The sequence below is a fragment of the Aythya ferina genome (assembly GCF_964211825.1).
Source record: "Aythya ferina genome assembly, chromosome: 4".
Taxonomy (NCBI): domain Eukaryota; kingdom Metazoa; phylum Chordata; class Aves; order Anseriformes; family Anatidae; genus Aythya; species Aythya ferina.
In genome coordinates this window covers 72,156,000-72,174,786 of record NC_140300.1, presented here as the reverse complement: position 1 = coordinate 72,174,786, position 18,787 = coordinate 72,156,000, and the positions used below count along the sequence as shown (strand labels likewise).

General features: G+C 42.0%; 1 protein-coding gene across 1 annotated transcript; it reads right to left on the bottom strand.

The window, feature by feature from the left end:
- On the bottom strand, positions 1–18,693 carry HADH (hydroxyacyl-CoA dehydrogenase). Its single transcript, XM_084518970.1, has 8 exons — positions 18,464–18,693; positions 14,794–14,922; positions 14,241–14,398; positions 9,310–9,436; positions 6,249–6,338; positions 4,768–4,840; positions 1,215–1,331; positions 1–483 (listed from the first exon to the last, which is right to left on the bottom strand). Exons 1-8 carry the CDS (start codon positions 18,623–18,625, stop codon positions 365–367), a joined length of 975 nt encoding a protein of 324 aa, XP_084375096.1. The 5' UTR covers positions 18,626–18,693; the 3' UTR covers positions 1–364.
- Positions 18,694–18,787: the final 94 nt, after the last annotated feature.

The following is an 18,787-nucleotide window of genomic DNA, read 5'->3' as shown; positions in this document are numbered from 1 at the left end:
TTCAATAAGGAATTGTTGAAAATTTTATTTTTAAGAAAGTGTGGTTATTTTTTGGATTTTTTTTTTTCCCATTAATATAACGTCTTTGAATACATAAATTCACTTGTCATTCTGTCTTGCACCTGAAAAATCAACGTCTGCATGAAGGCACTGTACATATAAAGCTTTTCGGAATTACAAGAAAAAATAATCTACCAAATCAAGCTTTCAGCAGAGAAATAGGTAACTAGTGCAATCACTCCTCGGAGGTGGGTTATGTTCTAAACGCAGCTCGTGCCGTCCTCGGGAAGGTATAAACAGAATTCACCTGTAGTTTGGCAATGCTGAATACAAAGAGAGTTTAACACCTCTCGAGGTTTGGAGTTCATTTGTATTTGTAGAATCCTTCTCCAGTCTTCTTACCCAGCTTCTTCTCTGCCACCAGTTTATCCAGAAGGGGGCTGGGTGCAAAAAGAGGATTGTTGGGCTCTAGCACATGCCATCCTGGGGGGAGAAAAGAAGAGAATGAATGAAAAATATTCCTGTTTACATGTCAAGATAACTGAGATCCGTATCTCTTTAGACAAATATTAAGAGCGCTGCCTAAAAGCAGAAGGGACTTCACTGAAGATCTGGTTTTGAAAGTGATATTCTGCCTAGAGAATTTACGCTGCTCATTCAAAACAAGACAACAACCATCAACAAGCTGTCACCAACTGCACCTCCTTTTGCTGTCATACCGACATTTACCCGCTTACTGACTGAAGTGAAGGGGAGACGGGACACCTGCACCCTTTAAACTATTTACTGGTTCCCTATTAACTGAGAATGAAAACATGGCAGGCAAAAAAAACAGTAGGGAGCCTCAACTTTTGTTGCTTTTTATAAAAATATCTTACCTCCGTTACTCTTCCCACTGACTCTTTTTTTAATTATACAAAGTCCGATTGACATTATTAATATTTTCCACAGGAGCTTGATGCAGTAAGCACAACCACCACTGTCAGGTCCCCATCAATAAGGTGGGGTGCGGTACAAATGCTGCGCTCAGGTAGCACGCTGAGCTGCATTCTCATCCCTTTCTCCTCCACAGTTAAAAGGCCTGTGCCATAACTGACTCCTAATTAGTTTAAACTATATGTTTAAGCTAATTAGGAATTAGATTTTCCTTACAACATTCATCTACAATTTATCTAAAAAGGGCAAAAAAGAAAAAGAAAATAAGCATGCAGTACCATCTATAATGTATTTACTGGTATCCAACCCAACGTAGTCCAGGAGTTCAAATGGCCCCATGGGATAGCCAGCCCCGAGCTTCATAGCAACATCAATATCTTCCTTTGATGCGTCTCCTAGAGAAAAGATTGACAGTTTGATGAACAGAGAGGATTCTGCATCTGCTTGGCACCACCTATAAATAATTAACAGGGTGTTATTTCACACTGGTGCAGCTCTTCACAAAAATCTCTGCACGTTTCAGAGCCACAAAACCTGGAGTCAGCATACACAAAAATACATGCTGGAATACAAAGTTGAATCCCTCACACACACACACACAAAAAAAAAAAAAAAAAAAAAAAAAACCTGCAGGCCTGCTTTCTATTTTCTCATCTTCCTCTTGCATTTCAGTACAGATTACCATGTTTTTGGTGGAACCGCAGCTACTGTGCTCAACCTAACAGAAAGAGTAGAGGAAGAATCAGTCATGAAGAATCGAGAGCTTCTTTTAGAGGCAGCTGAATGTTGTAAGGAGAGGGCTCAATTTCAATTTTGTGGTGTCAGCAACACCTTTGGGATCCAGCACAGGACAGAGCTGCCCTTCCTCTAATGCAGTCAGAAGGCAAGGTCTAATACTGGACACAACGACTACTTTTGACAGCAGCTCCTGAGGTCAGGGATGCAGCCAGGTGAGCTGGCAGGCAGCACGCTCCATCGTGCTGCATCAGTTCATGCTTTAGCAAATGCAGCTTTCTGTTGAGACACCAGCCTTGTGCACCTGGAGGTGCCCATTCCCACCTGCTTCTCCTGCGACAGGAGTCAGCGATAGCCAGCAGGTGGACAAGGCAGGACCGGGGGGAGTGGCTGCAGCTGATTCACGTGCTCAATTTCAACAACTTTCAGCAGAGGGTAGCTAGCAGAGATGGCAGAGAGGAGCGATGACCTGAAGAGACTGCGCAGCTGTAGTAAAATTATTGATTTCCAAGATTATTAAAGAAAATCAAAATGATTTGTAACATCTACTTCAGTCTGTGCCTACAAAAACAGGAATCCAGATTTTCAATTGTCACAGTTAATCTTCACCTTGTTCTTTCGCTGTGAGTATCTGTTTATACTGTCATGAAAGCAGATGCACCTTTACTGTTTATTTTTACCACATCTTTTGATAAAGTCAGTGTACTTCTTTGCAGATCTTATAAGGAAAAAAAAAAAAAAAAAGATGAAGATAACAGGTACCTGTTGTTGTTTTTTTTAAGCATGCTCCATGCTCAGTTCAGGCTATCCAGAATCTTAGAGGATCATAGCCAATGCAATTTATGCACCCAGAATAAGACAATCTTAGAAATGATTTTTCAGCAATTTCCCATAAAGGCAACAACTTGAATAAAATAGTCTTGTATGAAATCATAGAATCATTTAGGTTGGAAAAGACCCTGAAGAGATCAAGTCCAACCATCAAACTCACCTGCAAACTCCCATCACTAAATGATGTCCCTTACTGGCACATCATCAGGTAATAATTTTTTTATATTATGGAATGGTTTGAGTCAGAAGGGACCTCTTGGACCCCTCTGTGTATGGGGCATTTACAGCTGGCCTTCTGGGCTGCAAGTGCACACTGCTGGCTCATGTCATGTCTCTCTTTTTGTTCTTTAAAGCTAACAACTCTTTTATTTTTCTTTCTTTTTTTATTTTTTTAAAAAACTTCTTTTATTTTTGAGCAGCTGGGAAATTAGCCTTACTTAATTCCAAGATGAGTTCCCCGGATTCAAATACACAGAAGCCTTCAGCTCATCTGAAGCTGATGCAGGTGTACTTACTTCTCCTATCCACAGATTCAATCCACTTTGTCAGAATTGGCACTTTGCTACCTGACAGCACAGACCGGCCAATACAGACCATCACTTGCTAATATTTCCAACGCGCCTCTGTTTAAATTACTGTAGATATACTACAGGGATTTGGGCTGTGTAAAAGTATGGAAGTCCTTCCCCACTTAACCTACAGAGACTTTGCATAAGTAAAGAATGAAGGACTGACCAATAAAAGGGTATTTCAGTGCCTGTGGTTGCCGGGGAAGAGACCCAAATTCCTTACGACTGTGGCTGACAATCTGCTTCAAGCGTCTGCTCTAAGAATTAATGCAAAAGGTGTGATAAAAATTTAACACGATTCAGTAAGAAGCATGAATCAGAAGACAAGCATCAGGCTTTTCAAAACATTAATCAGGTTTTTACATCAATGTCTTCAGAGTTAAAAATTCATAACGGGACTTTAAGAAGTTTGGAAATATCATGCTGTTGAACAAAACACAAACAGAATAAAGATGAAATCAAAATACTGTTTTGCCTAGGCAGAGAGCCCTCAATTTTAACGCACAATCTCAGTGACTGTTTTCTTCTACATTTAATTAAAAGTTCCCTCATCTTCTGAAATATACATTATGACAGATGCCACTCACCAAAGGCGCCCCTTTTACACACATTACAACACCCATGCACTATTTAAAACTGTGACTTTTTCTAAAAGAATAATGTCCCTTTGCATTCAAGCCTTTGTTTTTCCAGTCACTAAAATCTGCTCTTCTCTCTGTTTGAGATGTAATTAGGTACATCTGTTGATAGATAAAGGAGCAGTGCTGGTTTATATTTGTTTCTGGAGATCAAACCATCCCTTCCGTGTGCTATAAAACAGATTTTTAATATTTAAAGCATATTTGGTGGAATCCTGGTAATGCGATGCTTTCATCTGTAAAAAGGGGTGCTTTCAAAAACAACATGTTTCAAATGACATTCTTCAGTAGCACGCAGCTACAAGCAGAACACTTGAAATAAAAGCAATTATACTCCAAATTTCCTCTTTAACCACTCACGTTATTGGCTTGTTTCCTTTTCAAAACAATTATCAATGCTTTCAAAGTTGGATGGTTCTTTAGGAACTCCAGATTACTTCCACCTGCCCTCAGCATCAACGTCAAAAAAGACCAAACCTAAGATGGGGGGTCCTAAGGAAGGTATGCTTTAAAAAGGACCTGGAAGAGGAGCAGGAGGTTTTACAGAGCAAAGGTTGAGCCCAAAACACTTGTATGCCAGTACTGTAGTATGATACTGAGTACTGTAGCTTATTCTACCTGAATATTGGTGTTTTCAGGTAGAAGCCCAGAGTATGGAACACCTCAGGAGAACTTTCCTAATGGAAAAAAATTCCTAATTTTTAGGAATTTTCATAACGGCCTCTTGGGCTGCAGAGAAGAGGGTTCCTGCTCAGTTGGCAGAGGCTATTTTTACAGTGGTACCACACTCACCTTTCCAAACCAGAAACATTTTCCACCAGCAGGAGTTTCCCACACAGGTTATCAGTAACTTCCCACTCTGCACGCCCTGGCGTTTCAAAGGGAAGACAAGCGGTTTCCAGCTACACAGACTGGTTCATGCCTGATGTGCACGACCCACCCCCAGCCTTTAAGGCGTGAAGGTTTTAAGGGAACCACAACACCTTTCTGAATGGATATAACACTTTGCAGCACAGTATGATGCCAGCATCCCCTGAAGTCAATAACCCAGCAAGTACCTCTCTCAAAAAGTCGAACGGCTTCCATCATATACGGCACCAAGAGACGGTTTACAATGAAGCCAGGAGTGTCCTATGAAAATCAACAAAAGAAACAAAAAGGGATTCTAAATAAACATTCACAACTACTACACTCAGACAACACATAAATTAAACAAGTGGATGAAGACACTTATTGAATCATCAGCTTCTGGTGTGCTCCGAACTGTATTTTCATCTGATTTATCTGCTCGCTATTCAAACGCAAAAGATGAGTTTCACAAACCAGGCATGGCACACAAACATTCATCATGATTAAGAGCAATTAAGACTACTACAAGTCCAACTCATCAATCTGAAAACGATGTAATGTGACCCATTGGAAAATGCCTTTTCTTTAGCAAAATTCTGCTGACACAATTTCCTGAAGGATATGAAGAGTTTTTCTGTGTGTGCGTTGTTCACTACTGGAGTTCCTGGCTCACCGTTCTACCTCTCCCCCACTGCTCACCGCTAAACCAAGCTTTAATCAAAGTCAAAAATACAAAGAAAAGAGAAAGAGCTTTGCAAATACAGTATTATTTCAAATATTACTACAACTGTTTCAGGTCTTTATTGATTCGTTCCATTTCATCTCAGTATTTAAACCAGAGAATTTCAAGCAAACAACTGCAATTTCTTCTGCAAACAGGAAAAAAAAAATCAAACATGGAGACTGACCATTATTTCTGCATTACCCTCCACCCAAGCTGATTTATAAACAATATCAAATCGTATATTTGCCACATTCCACCCTGGAAAACTGTGACAGAAACAGGAAAAAAGAAGTCACCTAAGGCCACACAGCAATGTAGCAGCACAGCCAAAATCTGAGTGCAGCATTCAGATTCTGAATTACTGGTAACCACCAGATCGCAGGCCCTTCTTTTTATGACCAAAAGTCTCCTGGGGGTTGTGAAACTTTAGGCAATAGCTTGCACAAAGCTTCCCAGACCACAGCTTAATGGATTTGGAAAAAGTGTGCTTAGGACGCGGGGCGTTCCTCTGGAAAAAAAACAAAACTGCGAAGCCATGAAGATTAATATGGGCGTAGTTACTGCAGTCTTAAGAAAATCTTGTGATGAGCACACACCATGGAGGACGCATCCAACAGCTTCACGGTACACGAGGTAGCAGCCTTGCCTTTAACATAGCTAAAAGATAAGCTCCTGTTTAAGCTTTTCAGCCCAGGACTGGAAAAGGCAAAACAGAGGGGTATGCTCCGACCTTGTAAGTTTTGCTGCTTTTCAGAAGATATCTAGAGTCCCTATACTTTGAGGAATTTGTGGTAAATGTGGGCATTTTCTTTGTCAAAATATTTTTAATATGGAAGTGAATCTGGAAAAAAAATTGCCTGGAAATTCCAGAAATGCTCTTATAATCTCCTGAAAACCACTTTCTTAATATTAAGTTTTCAAGGAAAACAAGTTTTCTGGATGTTGTACAATCCAAACTGTACTCACCTTACAACTGACAGGACTTTTTCCTACCGCTTTGCTGAAGTCCATAAGTGACTCAAAAGTCTTTTGGCTAGTCATTGGAGTCTTGATGACCTGGAAAACAGGAAGGAAGGGAGAGATAAGCACATTTCTGAGCAGAATTTCCCAACACAGAGATGATTAAACCAAATTTCAGAACACTTACAGAAATTCATATGACATTTGTTTTGAAAAAAAGAAAAAAAAAAGTAGATATATATATATAACAAACACAGAAGTCTATTTTAAAGACAAGTATATCATGTTTTACATGTTCTCAAGTTATGTTTCCTTGAGATAGGTAAAAAGGTCTCTCTTTTTAGAATCCTGTGTAGAGGTAATAGTATAACAGACTCGCTTTAAAAGCCACATAGTCTCTGCTGTCTTGGGAAACACACTGGCACTACTCTAGAAAACCATATTATAAAATTAATATACCATATTAAACCTGATATAAACGATGAAACATCTATTCTGTGCCCAGGGTACACGTGAGACAGACATGTAATTCTAAAGAAAATTTAAAATCTTTCAGATATGCAACAGCCTCCTAGCTTTTTAGTATATTCCCATGTTGATTTTCTTCACAAATGAGTCTTTTTCTTTTGTCACATGTAGTATTTGCTAGACTCCCCTGGAGTTGGGATGCAGCGTGTTATTTATTACACTGTATTTGTTCTTTATTAGCGACCTACCCCCCACCACACACAGAATGACTTGCAGAAGCCGAACTGGTTGCAATATTTGTGTTGAAACTGGCCTTCATGGGTGGTAACTGAAAGCTGCTACGTGCAAGTGGTTAAGGCTGACCTTTTTATTCATACAATTTTAAGTCACTCAGATTTCCATGCCCCAGACACCCTAATAACTGATGATAAGGCCAACACACAAAAAAACAACATTGTTAGGACTGAGGAGAAGGCTTATTTTTCGGCAGAAAAAAAGAGTGTTTTTTTAACTTCATTATTAGATAAAAATCTCCAAAATATTTATGTAAGACTGTGACAGTTTCAAGAACAAGTTTTTAGTACACACTTGAGAGTTTTTAAACACTATCACCAGTCTTTTGAATTATTAGAGAAAGAAGTCCCTCATAGCTATGCTCTTCTGAGCACAAGATCAACAATCTATGGAATTCACAGATATGATGCAAAGCTACTGCAGAGTTGTGACAGGTATGGAGGACAGCTTCCATGACAGATGCCTGGCAATTTCAGTAATATCTTTTACAGTTAGGGCAATTCCCTTGATTTTTTACCCCTTTATTTCAAACGGAAACAACTATTTTACATAGAAGAGATCATACAGTGTTCTTCAGTGCCAGTCCTGATTTAGAGCAGCGGATCTGAAACAAAAGCAAACCCTTAAAAAGCGTATTTGTTTATTATTTAATAATAAGCACAGCTTTTGTGTTCTAAAGACCTTCAAATACTGCTCATCAAGCGGAGTGACTTTGGGCAAGGGCATTCGTAAGTCAGGTGAAAAAAACACCAATTACAATGTTGCCCACAGCAGTCATAAAGGGGTTGCTCTGTTTTGTCTTTTTTACAAATACCGATAGATATCTTCAGTAGTTTTCTATCCTCACAGAAGTTTAGTTCAGATATCTAAAGTCTATCATTCGTTTTAGGCTTGAGACAAGGCACAGGACATTTCACCCTCACAAATAAATTACTGGAGACAAGTAGTTCTTAGTACAGAAACCAATAAAGCTTTACTGTGCCAGCCTAAGGAACTATGCTAAGATTTCTGTCATCTCTGACACCACCTATAAAATTTCTCCCTTTCCTCCTTACATTTCCCCAGACCATTTCATCACAATACAGAGATTAAACTAAAACATTTCACGTGGGTACAGAAGTTAGGGAAAGGGAATTTGCAAGTGGTTGAGTCCTTGCCAGATGACTGTACTCTGAATCACATTTGTCCGTTTCAGCTAAAAGGGTCAAACATATTTTTTGGGGGGGGATACAGTCAAAGACACAGAGCAAGGAAGTGCATGGCATGTATTTTAACGTGAAACAAGCGAAATTCAAGAGTTCCAAAGCAAGGCACAGCTTATTCAGAGTGTTTGTCACCAAAGCACTACTAGAATTAATCACTTACGGGACAGAGGAAAAAGATTTACAGCATTTAAGTGAAATTTTGTGGCAAGCTGGCCAAGACACAACGTTCATTTTCACTTAAGGTCTTGTAAGTTGTAGCTGACCAAGATGAGCTGTAACAATCACACGCTCTCCAGACACGCACATTCTTTTGTAGTTTAGCTCATCTCCTGTGCTATTGCACAGCCACCTTAAGGCACCCTTTTTCTTTTTTTTTTTTTCTTATTTTTGGGGGGAAGCGGGAGGAGAACAGGCAGAGGAGGAAAGCCCTGGCAGTTGTACTGCAACGATGTCTTTACTTTGGAGACTCAGACCCTTATATCAGATTATTTCTTATTCTGCTCTGCATTTCAGCATTATTAGAAGGTGCAAGATGTAGCCAAGGAGAGTGTACTTAGAAAAACTTCTGAAGACTTAGTAAAGGCTACTCTTTACATATTTCCCAACCCTTAAGGACCTCCAATGGTAACGTTAAGACACGTAGCTTCAACCCTTCCAGACAAATCATCTGGAAGACTGAATAAACACGACTTACTTTGCGTCTCAAAAGTCACAAGGCAGTACGAGCACCTCTGCACAGCGCCTCCTGTCAAGCCCAGACTGTTAATAATCAAATCCCTCTGTCAGTCATTGGATGGTTTTGTTTCGGCTGCCAATAGTTCGTATTAATCAGCTAGTCTGCGGGACTGAAACAGTCACTGGAAAGGGCACGTCGGCTGGCAGCTCACCAGGGAACTTTGGAGCCTGGAGGCAGGAGTTACCTCCGTGGTCAACCTGCCCCTCGACAGACCGTCACCAGAGGTGGCTCGTTCTGCATCAGAGGAGCTGCAAAACCCACACCGACCCTTTCACCAGATGTTATATCACTGTTATCCCAGTGATAACAACCACGCTGCTGTGATGACTACGTGGTTGTAATTAAGATGGTGTAAGAGCCTTACCTCCACGAGCTTCATCATCGGCACGGGATTGAAGAAATGGAGGCCACCGAATCGGTCCTGCCTGGTGGTGGAGTTGGCCAACTGCGTGATCTGCAGGGACGAGGTGTTGCTTGCAAATATTGTATGCCTGGAAAGAGAAACACATGGGCTGTGCTGTCTTCCTGACAGCAGGAGATTGGTGCACCACGCAGAAACAGACATCCACTGGCTAGCCATCCACACAACTCCTAAAAATATCCCTGCAGATTACCACCTTCCTTTTGCTGAGGTATAAATAGAGCAACAAAGGAATAACCAGAGGAAGAGCTGTGTGAGCTTCTGACTCCCGAGATTGCATGTTGAATACTGTGTCAGGTCAAAGAAGAAAGATTCTCTAAGCAGAACATTTTTGTTACAGCCCCAGATCTATTCCAAGTAATTCCTTCAGCAATCCTGAAAATCAAATGGATTTTTTTTTTTTTACTCATCTATGGAAACCGAATCACGTGACATGTCAAGTATGTATTAATTTTATTACTTTTTTATAATGATCAATGGCAGACATGGTAAGTAAACTTTGTACCAGAGCAAAGAGGTGATGAGAAAAAGAAGAAGGGACACTGCAAAGGTTACACAAAATTACACAATTTTCAAGGCATATTTCAAAGATCTTGTCAGAGACATAAGACACATTTACTAATTCCAATTTGTAATGATTTTTTTCAGAGACATCTCAGAGCCTCAGCAGCCCTGCCATATTGACATCACACAGAAAACTTAAATGGCTTTTTCTTCAAACCACAAAATCAAAAACCAAAATTAGAACTGAAACCCTACCTTCCATTCCGGACTGCCTCAATCTACCTTTCAAGAAGTTATCCTCCTGGACTCGTCAAATGTTCATCTAGATTGGTAGTTTGCTTATATTTCACTGAGATATAATTGAGCTTCCAAACAGAGCTTTCAGAAGTTACATCTAAGTCATGGGGACATCTTATAGATGCATTAGAAGAAAACATTAAAAAAAAAAAAGATTTTTTTTTTTCTGTTTTTATGTTTTCTGAGTTTTGAAAACTTGTTAAGGGAAAAGGAAACCAAATATCCTGAGAATTCCTGCTTATATTTCTTATAAATATTCTTTTGTTTTCCCCCCACCATAAAGTGGGCATTCCAGTGTTCATAGACAGGGTACTAAAAATAGTATTTCACACTTCATCATTTTGATCTTGTAAGGTCAATGAATCCAACAGACACTTATCTTCCCCTAAAATCTGTCACTGTATACAAATAATTCAAATATTCATTAAAAAAAGCTTCGTGAACCCACGTGTAAAACAGCAACAATTACATCTCACAGAATAGTGGTCTTAGAGCAAGAGGTTTGAATTCAGCATCACCTCTGCAGGTAAATCCTATAAACTCTCACAATGTAAAGCTTTGGTGAAAAAAAACAAACAAACAACAAAAAAAAAACATTACATTTGTGCTGTGTACAAGGGTATTTTATTTACACTTTCTGCTCTGACCAACAAACTGACTTAAACTGGGGTTAAAATAGAACTGACATGCCTCTGTGACACAGAGTACATTATCTGTGTTTCAGGTGACAGCACGGTCTGAAGGCTTTTAAAAGCAGCGATAGGAGTGAAGCCCCAAGGATGATTTTCCAGCCATCAGTGTGCTTTCACTTGGTGCCATCTAGTGGGCCACAGGAAGAAATTAAAAACAAAGTCAAACACAACAGAAACACACCGTTTTGGTAAGACTTACTTTTACAGTCCAGCTCTTTAAGCAGGGAACACTGAAGAAAACCTCTTTCACAGCGCTTTTATAACGCACTGCTTCTGAACACCCTGACCTGTCCCAAAACACTGACCTGTTCCCGGCTGAGTTTCCATTTCTAAAGACCAATCCTAAACCAAGAGATGCTGAGACTAATAGAAGGCAAGAGCTCTTAGGCAAGTAGACACTCCAAAATTCTTTTGACATCATCATCATCCTTCTTTGAAAGTGCTGCATTGTTTAAATGCCCCAAAGATCATGAAAAATGCAGAGGTATTATAAAAAAAACAAAAACATACAAACAAAAAAAAAACAACTAGCCTGACCTTTTTCAGAACAGGAGCACGAGGACTGATCCAACAGAGGAAAAGGAAAACAGACTCGGAAGTGGGTAGCAACGCTTTATCACCCATTCTGAAGATGATAAGTTACTATATGAGAGAGATAACACACCTGGAGGTGTGTTTTATATATATATATACACTACACTTTGCACTCTTGCAAAGCACTGCTAAGAACAAAAACCAGGATGCATTCAGACTGATGTCCTAAGACCAAGCAACGGCCCTCACTGTTTTACCTTTTTACCTGCTCAGTTACCCAGGTGAGGAACACCCCAAGTTCTCAGTGCCCTCTGGGGCTGCCAACCTCTCCTCGTTCATTGCATTTTCTCTGAAAACTTAAGAGCAATTCGCTCTCCACCCAACCACCAAATAAAACCTGACTCAGTAAGGAACACCTTTCTCATCCCCCTCTATTTACGGATCCCCTCTCAGAGGAATGCTGGTTCCTACACAGAAAAAAAGGAAGAGGAAAGAAGCTCATTGTGTGCTATTTTTTCATGAGATGCTTTGGCTTTGTTCTGTCACCAGGTTTATATTCGTTGCAGAGGTAATCGCAGAACAAATACGTGAGGGGGCATGTAGTGTTGCACCTGAGGAAACAAACGAAACCCAGGATACAACATAAACGAAGAAATAGGCGTATGTACAGTTCATGTTTCAAAACCAGGATTAATCATCTTGTCTGATCAACTGTAACACACAGCCATACATTTCAGTCAGCTATCAGCTCACTGGGTAAGTTATCAGGGTAAGACCGAAGATTTGCATTAGTAAAAGCCCTTCCTTCTCAGAAGGCTGGCCTTTCATACTCACTGCCTGTAACACAAAGTGCCACCGAAGCCCCAGGCCCCACGGAATTAAAACTTCTCCCAGGCCTCGAGCTCTCTCGAAACAAATCTTGCCTTTGTTACAGCTGCAAGACCCACGCTGAACTGATGCAACAGTGAGGTGGCTCAAGAAGTAATTCTACTGCATTTGGAAACATCTGATCTAGCGAAGGCTGCACGGCACCTGTGCTGACAGGCACAGCCTTCCCTCCCATCACAGAGCCACACGGGGGAAGCAAAGCCTCCTGCTCCATTCAGGCACAAAAACCCACCAACTAGACGGTTCTGCCTTTCCCCACAACACCCACATGATAGGCAAATCATGGATATTCCCCAAAAATAGTTACAAACTACCATTTGCATCTAATAGCTGGTAGTTTAAGCACTCAGCTACTAAGCTTCACTGTTTCACTAGCTTTTCTTTGTTTCCACCTACACCTAACATACTGCAACTGGTATTCTTCACCATTCACTACCCTCTTCTTCAACCTCTACATCTTTATCCCCATCTCCAATTCTCCTCTTAAAAAGGAAGGCTTCTTGTCTAATTTTTCCCAGCCCTGCAGAGTCACGCTTTAGGCAGCACGAAGGAGCATACCTGAACCTTTACCTGCCCCTACCTTTAACGCTCCGTAACGTAAAACTTGTTGTTTCGAGGCAGCTTTATGTATAAACCACTCAGTCTTAGCAAAAACAGCCTCAAGTGTTCCAAATGCGTGTAGTATTACACGAGGCTCCAAGTCCCTACTTTTCCTTGTGCCTTTTCCAAGCGTTTAGTTTCCCTTGCTGGCTGGTTCTAGATGATTTGCTATTTCGTACACTCTAGTTTGCTCGTTAGCTTTCTCTGTTAAAAACAGAGACCGGTTGCCTGAGTCTTTCTCTGCTTTTAACAGAAGCAGCCAGTGGTCTGTTTTCACAAAATTAGGATAACCTAACCATGATGAGGTATCCTGGTAATTGCCAAAGGCAGCTACTTGATTTTCTTTGCCTGTGAGACTGCGGCTAAGAGCAAGTTACACTGTCCTCAACGCAAGGCTTCTTGCAACCATTTATCGTTCTCAGAAACGCCAGGCAATTCTGAACACTAACCATATGAGGCAGCCTGAAAACCTCCCCAGGCTGAAGTCAATTAATGATAACATCTTTCCTCCCTTGACATTATATTCAAGCTGCAGCCTGCTTAGCTCTTAGTTAAACAATCTGGAAGACCTCTTAGCCAATACCCCCAGATTCAGCTGCACCAGTTAGAAGTTCACTCTGTGAGCAGTCAAGGTCTTGTGATTCTGAGTCATCCATTACAAGGATCAGGCTCCCGAGACTGCATGCTCAGCTTAGCAGCATTTTGAGTTTTGGATGGAATTGAACAGTAACTTGGAACAGTTATCAAATATAGGTCAAGGCAAGCTCCACAGACTGTAACTGAGTGTGTGGTAAGAAAAGACAGACACTGCTACCTCAAAAATCATAACTGACAATGATCTATGTCCAAAACCTTGCAATATGCAAGTTTATCTCGCTTAAGCTATGACTTGCAGCTTAGAAGCTGAAACTTCTGAAAATTTATTCGTGCTAGGCACACCAAAACCAAATATTTCACCATTCCAATTCCCTATTTAACTATGGGAATGCATGTTAACCATACCCAATCTGTACCAGGATAAGCTTATGCTACAGCTGCACATTTGCATTTAGATCTGACTTGGAAAAAGCAGGCTTTGAACTTGTTGAGTAGATGGACAAACCTCCTCTTGTCTAATCATACCATGAAACACATCAAATAATGCAGTGCAACAAGTAAATAAAGCAGATGAAGGTACCTGAATGTGTTTGTAACACATGTACCTGGCAGGTACATGTTACATGTGACAGTCTGGAGTAAGTCTAAGGAGAAAACCTCCTGTTTTTAAGAAAAACAGCTAAGAAAATGCAGAATTAATGGTGCAAGATAAAAAAAAATAAAGGTGCAAGTTTCAAAATGAAAGAGAAGAAATACACATACTCTGGAGCAAATTTATCCAGCCTCTTGAAGAGTTCATTTTTAATTTCCTGGTTCTCCACGATGGCTTCTATCACCAGATCCGTGCTGTGGACCACTGCTACCGCATCTGTGCTTGTTGTGAGGTTCTTTAAGGTCTTCTCAATAAATTCTGCACCAGCCTGAAACATCACAAGAATTTGCAACAACGATTTCATTTCTTTTTACATGAAAACCCACATAAGCGCTGTAATGTATTTTTGAGCCCCCCAAACCTCAGGATGAATTATTTGGCACCATTTTGCATTTAACATTTGTTTCAAAAAGTCACCAAGCTATTTAAAGCTTTATCTAGAGGCTGAAGGAACAAAAATCAGGGAAGGCATCCATCTTTCAGCCTCCCTGAATCGCAAAAAGAAAATCCAAGCTCTTCATCGTACTGAAAAAAAAAAATCTATTTTTTAAGCCAGAATATTACTATGATCTGTAACGCATAACTGCAAAACAACATCAGAACTCCAGTACAGGAATTTTATTATCCTTGGTTCTCCTAATGGTGCAAATAAAAAATGCCAACCTCAGGCTTATCCGCAAATTTCTTCTTTGTCACTCTCTTCAAACTCTCTTCAATTCCCTTTGTAGACTTCTTGAGGATTTCATCTGACTGGTCTACCAACACCACCGTGTGACCACTGGCTGCTGCAATCTGAAAGTTAAAATCAGATTCAACATCAACATCATAAACAACCAGACTGATGTGGGTTGGGGCAGACAACTGACCAGAATTAGGCAAAAGACTGCTAAAGGACCTAGAATCAAGAATCATGCACTTTAATAGAAAAAAAATCATTAAAATGCTCAAATATTTGGGGTGGAGAAGGGAGAAAGGAGTCAACTTGAGAGAAAAGGAAAGAGAAATCCCTTTTTCCCCCGAGCTGTCTGCAGAACTGCGCTTGGAGGCAGCTGGATTCTGCAGCTCTGACAAGTGAAAGAAATCTGTCTTGAACAGAGGAAGCGGCTTAGCCGTGAGCCTCGGATCTGTGAAGCAAAAAGGGCTGTGGAGACCCAAAGTAGAAGGCTGGCAGGGTGAACAGGTGCTGTAAGGGATGGCTGGCCCTGTGATCCCGGGGCGTAACGTAACACAACGCTGCTGTTTGACCACGAGTGAGTCCCTGGAACAACGGGAAGGTGACAGTGGAACTGGGAGCAGAAATGAGGCTTTTGCTCCAGCAGGGCTCTGTGCAGATCCAAACTGCTAGCAAATTCTCCTTCCTTCGTACTGGGTACAAACACTGGCTCAGCCTATTAAAAACCAGCTTGCCATTATCTCTTACTTTGCTATTCATTAATTTACATTTCTCTTGTTAGCTAGCAACAGTCTATCTTCATTTTCAGAACTCCTGAACAAAGTTGCAATATAATAACTACAGAAAATAACAGATGTTGAAACATGTTGCCACTTTTTTTTTTTTTTTTTTTGTGAGTGACACCTTAGGAGTTTACGTTCTCCAAACTTTCCCTTTATGCCTAACTCGCACCTGGAGTTTAAAGAACCTCCTGTGCCCACAAGACCTACCCCAACAAAGCTAGCTGAAATGAAGAACACAGACCTGAAGAAAAGCGTGGCACTATTCTCATTCAAGGTTCCTCACAAATCCAGCAAATAAAGAAATGCCAGGCTGGTTCCAGACAGAAGCACTGCAGAATTAACAAGGTGTCAGCCTGCAGCTGGACATTTCTTCATCCATTTTTTTTTTATTATTTTCATTATGGCCATTTCATAAAATCAGTTGTATCATAAGAAATTTTTAAATTAAGATTGGACTTCCATTTCTTATACTTCATCTGCTGCTATCATTTGCAACGGCAAAGCAAGGGCCTCTACTCTTCAGAAAAAAACTCATTACCAAGCACATTCATAAGACATGCTTCAGCGATTATCCATTTACAATTGTACCAGAACATCACTGAGCAGCTGGCAAAGAATCACAGAGAAGTTAAGAGCTCCCTTTTTCCAGTTCATTCTTAACATATGTGTGTTTATAGGAAAGAAGAAAAATGTCAAGAAATCACATCATCGCCTTGCAATTCAAACACACACTTCCACAGACTCCTCTCTCCAGTATCTTTATGATTATTGCATATGAAACACAACAGTGCTGGGGAGTCAGTTAATGCTTCTCTCACACTGTTCATGTGGCCGAATGAGAAATTGTAGTCTCCTGGCTTTCAGCCATGCACTGGTTAGCTTCTCCTGACTGTATGAGAAAGAAGGAAGATGATTTCTGAAGTGCTCAAAGCAGGAGGAAAGTCTTTACTACCAGGGTGCAGAGGAGACCTTGCTCTGTCACAATCATCTCTGCTTTGGGATAATTCTGGATTGATAAATCGGAGGCAGATGGTCAGCAAAACACTCCTAGGTCCTTTACAGTGCTAGAACACTACAACTGCTGTTACTGCCAAATACCACACCTGTTTCTCTTGGTAAACTTCTCCCTAAAACATGCAATCTAACAGAATATGCATATTAAGTCACTTACTCTACAGAATTACAACCTTTGCATAGTGTGCATGCTCCTTGAGCATGCGAACAGCTTGCTGCAAAGTTGTTATTTGAAGATTCCTTCAGTGGAAATCTCAAATTCTAGTATCAAGGTGCAGAAAGGTGTTTGTTACCAGACAAGTTAATAAACAACTAGTTTATTCCTTACCAAAAAAAAAAAAAAGCCAAAAACTACACAGCCCCTGTATGCCTCCTACTAGAAATTTGCAATTTGCCAAGAATGTGAAAAATCTTCACTTCTGAGAAGGTCATCCATTAATTAAAAAAAAATAAAAATAAAAAAAAAGAAGGAACATTGCTATTTGTGTACTCCAACTCCCTACTGGCTTCCACCTGGGAAAAGCAGTGCCAACCTGGAGGATGCTGGATGCTCCAGTTACTGCTTGTGAAGTACCCAGTACCTTTGACAACAAGCTCTGTCTGTGAATGAGGTAAATAACTAAATCTTAAATCACCGGCAAGACTGTTCAGTCACAAAGCAATCAGGTTAAAGATGAACTTGAAAGCCAAAGGCCAGAGATTAAACACTGGGAAAATAAGTGCTATTTAAATATTAACCGCTCCATAACTCTATAGATGACTGACAGCCTAATGTTCGTTTTAGCTGCTATACGGTATTTAAATAACTGGTAATAATGTCACTTGATCCGCTCCCTTGGCAAGATAGAAGAAGCTTCTTTCTTAGCCCTACATTTTCCAAATATTTATTACACACTGTCTGGTTTTATAAATAGCCCACACGCTGTCATAAGAACCATCCTAAATAATTTAGGACGTTAACCTCAGTTCCTCTTGCCTACCTGTCTGACCTGAAGATCTGTGGCTTAACAAGAGAAAAGTTTTAAAGTTGAGCAACCGGACAGCAGCGGCACGGCAGTGTTTTCTACTCTGAAACAATAAAACCGAAGATTGCAGAAGTCTGCTAGCACAGCAGCTCAGGTGTGCCCTGTCACAGGCAGCCCCAAATCCTCGTCCTGAGGGTGAGATGCCCGTGTGCTGCCCACCCTAGGTCGCCTGTGTGCCTTGTATGCTACATGCTGAAACAGGCATCGCATTAAATCATTTGAGTGCAAACTGCAGTATATTCAGACAAGTGATTTGAGGCCCTGGAGCGTGTCCAGAGCAGGGCTCCGAAGCTGGTGAGGGGCCTGGAGCACAAGGCCTGTGAGGGGCGGCTGAGGGAGCTGGGGGGGTTTGGGCTGGGGAAGGGGAGGCTCAGGGGAGACCTCATTGCTCTCTGCAACTGCCCGAAAGGGAGATGTGGGGAGCTGGGGGTCGGCCTCTGCTCACAGATAACCACTGATAGGACCAGAGGGAATGGCCAGGGGAGGTTTAGGTTGGAAATGAGGAGACATTTCCTCTCAGAAAGAGCAGTCAGGTGCTGGGACGGGTCGCCCAGGGAGGTGGCGGAGTCCCCGTCCCTGGGGGTGCTCAAGGCACGGTTGGACGTGGTGCTTGGGGACACGGCTAGCGGGTGACACTGGTGGTAGGGGACGTTTGGACCAGCTGATCCTGGAGACCCTTCCCACCCTTAATGATTCTTTGATTCTCGACCAGCCCCGAGAGAACCCCCGCGGGGCCATCAGCTCCCCAACATGGCGCCCCCCCCCCTCCCGCCCCGCTCCCCGTCATGGCGGCGGCGCCGCCCCCGCTGCCGCTCGGCTCCCGCCCCGGCCGCGCTCACCTGGGCGATGCCGGCGCCCATGAGCCCGCCGCCGATGACGGTGACATGTTTGACCAGCAGCTTCTTGGCGGCCGCCGTGGCGGCAGCAGCAGCAGCAGCAGCGGCGGAGGACGAGGAGGAGGAGGAGGCGGCTCGCACGAAGCGTCGGGTGGCGAAAGCCATGGCGGAGGCGGGCAGGAGGCAGCAAGGAGCCTGCGGCCGCTCGGCGGCGGGGCCGGGCCGGGCCGGGCCAGGCGGGGCGAGAGCCGCGCTCCGCCCCGGGGAGCCGGGGCCGCCTGAGGGGGAGAGGCTCCCGTCGGGGGCTGCCCGTCCCTCAATGGGTTT

Excerpts from the sequence above, each read along its gene's own strand:
- HADH (XM_084518970.1), bottom strand. The coding sequence starts at position 18,625 with ATGGCTTTCGCCACCCGACGCTTCGTGCGAGCCGCCTCCTCCTCCTCC. Across the intron at positions 14,923-18,463 it reads TGGGCGCCGGCATCGCCCAG|ATTGCAGCAGCCAGTGGTCA; the intron begins GTGAGCGCGGCC and ends TTTAACTTTCAG. Across the intron at positions 6,339-9,309 it reads CGATGATGAAGCTCGTGGAG|GTCATCAAGACTCCAATGAC; the intron begins GTAAGGCTCTTA and ends CCTGTTTTCCAG.